The following is a 7,500-nucleotide window of genomic DNA, read 5'->3' on the forward strand; positions in this document are numbered from 1 at the left end:
TGAATTTTTCTTAATGTGATATCGATACTTTACAATTATAACCAAACTTAACATAATCTTAGAGAGCATAAATAGAATGAAGAAAAGGAGAGGGAGAGAAACAGAAAACTACTTGTTTTATTTTCAGTTACTTGCTGAAGTAATTGTATCTAATTCTAGATAGTGTTAAGCGCTTGCATGCCAACCGCTGGTTAGCCTGTTGCGAAAAGGGAGCAGATGTTCGTAAGTCTCTCCTGCCAGCTCATAGCCTTTCCAACTTCAAGACTTCCTCGTGGCCGCCCATGGAAACTAGGTACCTTGTGGTCCTAGGCTGAGCTGTGGAGGCTCTTGGAGCAGCAGGGGTGCCTAAAGGTACCGATTCATGGCCCTCCGGCGTGTGGGCACCCCTGGCTTCGTACTAACCCTTGCCCCGTTGTCACCCGGAGTGACTGCCTGTGGCTAAATCTGAGGCGGGCTGACAGGGTGGGGGCTTGGAACGTCCACTCTTTGCGACAGGATAATCGGTTCCCACTGCTATCGAGGGAACTGAAGCAGGTGAGAGTTGAGGTATCTGCTCTCTCGGAGGTGAGAAGGACTGGTAGCGGCACGATCAGTGTGGTTGGCTACCCCTATTACTAGCCGGGCCACAGCGATAGTCATCATCTCCAGCAGACATATATACATATATATGCTCAAACATGTCCCTCTCTCTATATATATGCTGTGTAAAACCTCGCTATCATTACTCATGTATGAGTAGATAGGTAATGTCTATGGAAGCTAGTTAGATCCTAGTTGCACACTCCTTTAAATGGGTCGTGTGGCATGGTTGGATTAGTACTGGCCCTCCGGCTCTCATACCCGGAGTGACCTAGGTTCGAGGCTAGGTCAGGGAGGATTGTTATACATCTATATCAATGCGGTATTGCATTATTCCATCTTTCATATTTATACATATAAATAGACACACACACGCACACACACACACACACACACACACATATAAAAATCTCAGCATATATATACACACATATATAGAGAGAGAGGGACATGTTTGAGCATATATATGTATAGACACACACACACACATATATATGTATATATATATTTATGAATACTTATATATACACATGTATATATATATATATATATATATATATATATATATATATATATATATATGGTTCATCTCATCGTCAAAAGTATTATCTAGATACCAGCGGCAGTAAAACCTGAGGAGAAATTCAGAACTGGTGTTCCTCAGACAGTTTGTCATTCTCTTTAACTTCATTTTGGCAACTCCTGTGGTACTGCTGGAACCAAGCTACGCGGGACCTTGCCATTGCCTTGCATTACGTCGATGATGTGAAGTGGGGGCACCTCCTGCATGGCATTAGCTTGTCCTCTATATTAGCTTTGTCTTGGCCCGCACCCTGATGAGGATACTCTACCGCCGGTGCAAAGTGACGGCACAGGTTGTTCCATCCCAACTAAATGAATCATGACTCTTTAAGGGGTGCTTTTGAAAGGTTAAGGTATTACTGTAATATTTGAAAATGTACCGTTCATTGTAGTTTTGTTTTGTGAAATGTGGTTAAACAAATGGCTCCATCAAGAAGTAAATGTATATATATATATATATATACACACATATACATATATATATATACACACATACGACTATACTATACGGTATATATATAAGTGTGTGTGTGTGTGTGTGTGTGTGTGTGTGTGTTATAGTTAAGTTGTGAAATCAAGGATTTCATGAAATCCCTAAAATATTCAGTAAATTCATGAAATCACTGTTTCACTTGGGGATTTCATGAATTTACTGAAAATATCCAGGAAATTTACGAAATCCCTGAAATAATATCCTTGCTTTTACACTATCTAACTGGATGGCTTCAGTAAGACTATGAAATCAGAAAATATATTTTGATGAATTTTTTTTTTTTTTAATTCATGCCCATGAGTTGCTTTATATAGGTATTGCATCCCTACCTAGTTGGGTTATTACATAAGTTTAAGTGGATGGTAAAACACTCTACCGTGTTGATACTATGGTAGGAAAACCCACAATGCAAAACTAGATTAAAACTGCTTAGTGGTATGTCCATACATCTCTACTCATACCATCCTCTCCATATAAAGAGAGGTGTTGCCACTTCGCTATTTCTCCGCACCTGTGACCCCCAGTACCTGGTTATAGAGATCGACTTCCTGTGTCTTTCGTTCTCCAAACTGGGCTACCCTTGTCATGTTCTCGACGTCGCGTTATCCAGGGCAGCGGCGCGAACTGTCTTTCCTTCCGCTGATGTTCACGCCCACAGACTAGTGGAACCCTCCTTAATAAAGCTGCTGCCTAATTTCAACAGCGGCTATTCTCCTGCCGATAGACTCCTCGCTTCCCACATCCTCCACCCTCTCCCTTATGCCGGCTACCCTGCGCTTAGTCCGTTCAATCCTCCAACCTGATTTGACCTCCCTTCGCTTCTGTTCGTCTGTCCTCACCTGCCCCGTGTCACCGCGTTGCCTTTCCTCTCTCTTTTATACATCCTCCTCTCCCTTTCCCCTTTCCCTTTCCTCTTAGCTTCCGGGCAAGTACAGTGGTAACGTGCCGGCCTCTCATCCGAGGGGTCGGCGGTTCGCGCCCCGCCAGGCGCGAGAAGTTGCAATTGTCGCCTGGAGGTTACTGCTGTGGCTGGGCACCACGGCGGGTAAGGACAAAAGCCGAGTCAGCACCAGCTGACACACGTTAGCGAGTCGACATAGTCGACACAGGCCGGGCTCCTCTCATGGGCATAGCACGGGCGAAGCTCAGCTTCGCATATCGGACTTATCCTTATCCTTTCCTCTTCAGACCTGTGAATTGCTTTTAAACCTCCCTTTAATTTTCGCGCTGTCCAAGATGGCTTCTAACAGTATTGAAGAGAGATTCAAGAGTGAGCTGTTCAAATGTTAAGAAGAAAGCAAGAAATATCTTATCCCAAAGGCTGAGTACTACAAAAGGATAGACAGCATTAAATCTTCATCAGCAAATAGTCATATGAAGAGAAGTGACTAATGTTAATTATTGGTGTTACTTTTATGGTTACTGTCAGATAACAGAGAAAGTTTCTCTGACGGAGCACCAATTCCAAACCTAGAGGTAATGTCAGCAAGAAATCCCACGTGTGACACCTATGTAGCATTTGGTATGAAATTCTGTTTGATGACTATGACCAGTATATCTTGTAGTCTCAGTTTCTCCATGGTCTGGCTGCAGTAGGAGCCAGAACATGGGGTAACAGAGACTACAAGTAATACTGATCAATTTTTCATGAAAATAAATAAGCGCTGTAAGGATTAAAATCATAATTGTTTTAGCTAGCTCACATATTGTTTGACTACTTCATGCAGACTGACAGATATGTTTTGTAAGCATGTCATATGACATGATCAATCTATGGTTCGTATTTCTTTGTAGTAACTGCTGCCCTAAACTCTAGTCACTGACTTGAACATTTATGGAGCAAATAAGAATAATATTTGCTCTAAAATAGTTTAACTGAATTAATGCATTCTATTTCTTTACACATATGAAGTCCTCCAGTGTGGTGACGTGGAAAAGCTTAAAACAAACGGACAAATGCAGATGAGCCACCCCTGTATTATGTAACTATTGAGAGACTTTTGACATCATCAAACGTGGTCATATTGCAACAGGACATGGTGGGCGTGATCGCATGATTAAGGAGTTACAACGAAAATATGGCATCAGCTCTTCAAATCGCTGTGTGAGGAATGTCAGAAGAAAAGGAAAAGACCAATGACCAAGGGTGTTGTGGTGCGTCCTATCCTCAGCAAGGAATTTGCATCTAGGGGCCAGGTTGATTTGATTGACATGCAATCAATGCCACACTCTAACTTTAAATGGATCATGGTGTACCAAGACCATCTCACCAAATTCTACATTCTTCGATCTCTTCAAACCAAACGTACTGCAGAGGTTGCCTTCCAGCTTGTAAATATCTTCCTTCTCATGGGTGTCCCTGCTGTTCTTAAAGGTAATAATGGCTCAGAGTTCACATCCAGGGTAATTACTGAGCTAAAAGAAATGTGGCCAAGTCTCACCATGGTTCATGGGAATCCCGGACATCCACAAAGTCAAGGTTCTGTGGAACGTGCGAATGGTGACATTAAGGATGCTGCTCATCATTCAGGGATAAAATGCTCTCCATACTCTGCTATGCTTGGTTGTGAAGCCAGAGTTGGCCTGACTTCTTCACCTCTACCCACAGAAGTTGTCTCATGGTTGGAGAGTGAAGATGATCTCATAGTATCTATGTCAGGAGGTGATATAGCAACAACAGGTTCTGCTGCAAATTCTACTGGTTCAGTGACCACTAGCGAAACGACTACAAGTGACAATAATGATTTATTGACCACTGAAGTGACTGAGGCACTTTCTGTTGATGCCATTGTTCAAGCTCCTCAGATACTTCAGGATCACCAAGACCAAATTCAGAAACGTGGAGTGGAGGCATACAGAGGGCAGGTATCCCGAGCTGAGCGAATAGTCAAATGTAGTCACTTAGACTTTAAGGTTGGTGAACCTGGTGACAATGTTGCTGTCCCAATTCCAGCTGTGGATCGTGGTAGAGGAGATCCACGGAATATCCTGAGTATTATTGTCAGCAGAGATTTGGACAATGACCAGTATTAGATCGCTGTGAAGTCGGGTGTTCCAAAGGGTCAGTATTCTAGAAACCAGTTTAACCTCTGCCCCCAGCGTTTGCTGACAGAAGATGACGTAAATCAGGATACTGCAGTGTCACTCCGAGAAGCTGTTACTGCACAATCTGCATGTGGTGATCAGGGATTCACTAGATGCAACTATAGTGGTCTGAAGAAATGTTCAACTAAAAGCTAAAGTGAAATGTGACTCTTGGTGCCATGGAAGTGTCAACTGTGCTAATAAATGCTGATTGGTGAATAACCGTCAGGTATCCAGATAGCAATGTAATAAATAGTTATGATATAGCAATATATGTATGCTCTTATAAATTAACAAATGTATAAAATTAATGTTATAGATACCTGTTGTCATGTTATTATTAGGAACTAAAATAATGGATTTTTCAAATAGTTTTAATCCGAAAGACGCTCCTTGTGACAGCAGTTCTATTAATGTTATTTAGGACATTATTGAAGTTCATAATTCTAACCCTTGCTCATCCACACATCATCCACACATGTGAAAAACGATCGCAACAGTAATTTCATGAAATCCCTGACCTCCCAATTCAGGGATTTCGTGAATTTCCTGGACATTTCAGTAAATACATGAAATCCCCAAGTGAAACAGTGATTTCATGAATTTATTGATATCCCTAATTTCACAACTTTACTGTAACATATATACTATATGTTTAAGTAACAATCGCAGCCCCTTTAGGATAACAAAAATACAACTGATGATAATAATCATGAACATGCTATTTCAAAAATACTTTTTGAAATAGCAACTAAGACGAAGCTACGGATATACAGAGCAATAAATCAACCACAAATGATCAACAACAAAATCACAGCTTTACTTTAACGAGTAAATTCTAGAGAAATATTTGATGGGCGATCGCATCCTTGGCCGTTACAGTCACTAACTGAAATAGACGATAATACAAATAATTTCATGTTGGGGAAATCGGAGTTGAATAATGATAAAACAAAAAAACTTTTATTGATGAAAAATCGTTTCACATATTTTTTTTTCTCCAAATTTGCGCCAAAGCTAGTGAAAACTGTTTTTAAAATATATGTTTCTTTAAGAAAAAATAGTCTATAAAATAATAGCAAGTAATACTAATATACCGAGACACGTCTTTGTTGGCTACGCTATCAGTCGAAACGTTAATCGAAACGTTTGTAAAGGCCGGTGAAACTGAAGATTTGAATGAAACGTTTAGTAAACCATCTTCTCGAATTCGCAACAACAACAGCTGGTATTCGTAGATTTTGGAATAGATTATTTTCAGAGTCAGTAACAGCTAATATGTTTTTCGTAAGTAAATAACTCTTGATTTCCTATCTTCTCCGTCTTTTTTACCTGTGGTTTGACTTGCGCGGACATCTTTGGGGGAAGAGTTCTTTATGTTTTTAATATGACTCATTACATAATACTACTAATATTCTAACAACAACAATAATAACAACAACAATAATGATAATAAAAATAATTATAATATCAATAGTATTAATGATAATAATAATAATTGTAGTGGATAATCAAAACTCCGTAGAGTTTGAGATGTTAGTTTGGTAGCGTGTTACCCAACTACAGGTAACCTCCAATGGGTTTGGTGTTTTTTGGGTGATTACTCTCAGGTGATTTGAAAGTGATCCCGTAGTTACAATAAAATAAGAAAATAATAACATCACTGTCTGACTAAAAAGGCAACATAAAAAGAGCATCCATATTATACATTTATTACGCACAAGTCTTTCTGAACACAACCAATATACACGACAACACACCATACACTTACTTGATATACAGAGGCAACCCGCCACTGCTCGAGAAACATCAGCCAGCTAAAAATCCAACGATCTGTCACCACACAAAAGCCTCTTTCCTCTCTGACCGACCTGGCTTGACCTTTTATACTGGGGGCTTCCCGCGCTTGGTGAGGTTGTACCCATAATGCATTAAGTTTAATTTATTAAATAGTGTATTGCGAGTTAAAAATAAGTTTTAAAATAAATAAAATAAAATTAATAGTAAAACTGTACAAATATGGGCACGTAAAATAAATAAATGACAGGAAAGTATGAAAACGTGAAAGAAGGGATCCGTGAGAGAAAACGAGAAAACACGAAGGTGAATTAGTCGAAGGCAAAAAGGCAAGAATAAGACAAGGTAAGTATGGAACATAAGGTAAGTAGTAAACAAGTAGTGTTACTTATAGTAGAAGTAGTGTATATATAGATCACGGACCAATGAGAAAAGTAAGTCAAAGGGGTATACAAACACAGGTTTATTCTTATAAAAAAACAACATATAAACACAGGAAAACAGGAAAACCACTTCATAGTGCAGGGCAGAGGAGTCAGTAGATTTTCTATAGAGATTCGTAATCGTCAGGGGAACAGGCGGCCCGGAAGCCTGCGGGAGGACCCGCCTGAAGCCAGGGAAATTCACTACAATAATAATAATACTAATAATAATAATAATAATAATAAGAATAATAATGTTGATAATAACAATAATAATAATACTGATGGCATTGAAAATAATAATAGCAAATAATAATAACAATGGCAATAATAATAATAATAATAATAATAATGATGATAATCATAACAACAACAACAACAATAATCATTACCATCATCATCATCATTATTTAACCTGTATATTCTTCCACAATATAGGCCGCTTTTGCACGATCAGAATATAGACTAAATACTAACATTAACTAAGTCACGTATCAGCCTCAGATCAGTTATCATGTTATCATTTTCGTGTGTATGCAAAAG

At 39.2% G+C, this 7,500-nt stretch overlaps 2 protein-coding genes across 2 annotated transcripts in view; one reads left to right on the plus strand and one right to left on the minus strand.

The window, feature by feature from the left end:
- LOC125037048 (peroxidase-like) overlaps positions 1-7,500 on the minus strand; it is a 49,830-nt gene that overhangs the window by 19,592 nt on the left and 22,738 nt on the right. The window lies entirely within an intron of this gene.
- Positions 3,791-4,687, plus strand: LOC125036990 (KRAB-A domain-containing protein 2-like). The gene has a single exon (XM_047629950.1). The coding sequence runs from the start codon at positions 3,791-3,793 to the stop codon at positions 4,685-4,687; it is 897 nt and encodes a 298-aa protein (XP_047485906.1).

Source organism: Penaeus chinensis, chromosome 22 (assembly GCF_019202785.1).
Source record: "Penaeus chinensis breed Huanghai No. 1 chromosome 22, ASM1920278v2, whole genome shotgun sequence".
Lineage (NCBI taxonomy): Eukaryota > Metazoa > Arthropoda > Malacostraca > Decapoda > Penaeidae > Penaeus > Penaeus chinensis.

Coding starts and splice junctions, on each gene's coding strand:
- LOC125036990 (XM_047629950.1), top strand. CDS start 3,791: ATGACCAAGGGTGTTGTGGTGCGTCCTATCCTCAGCAAGGAATTTGCA.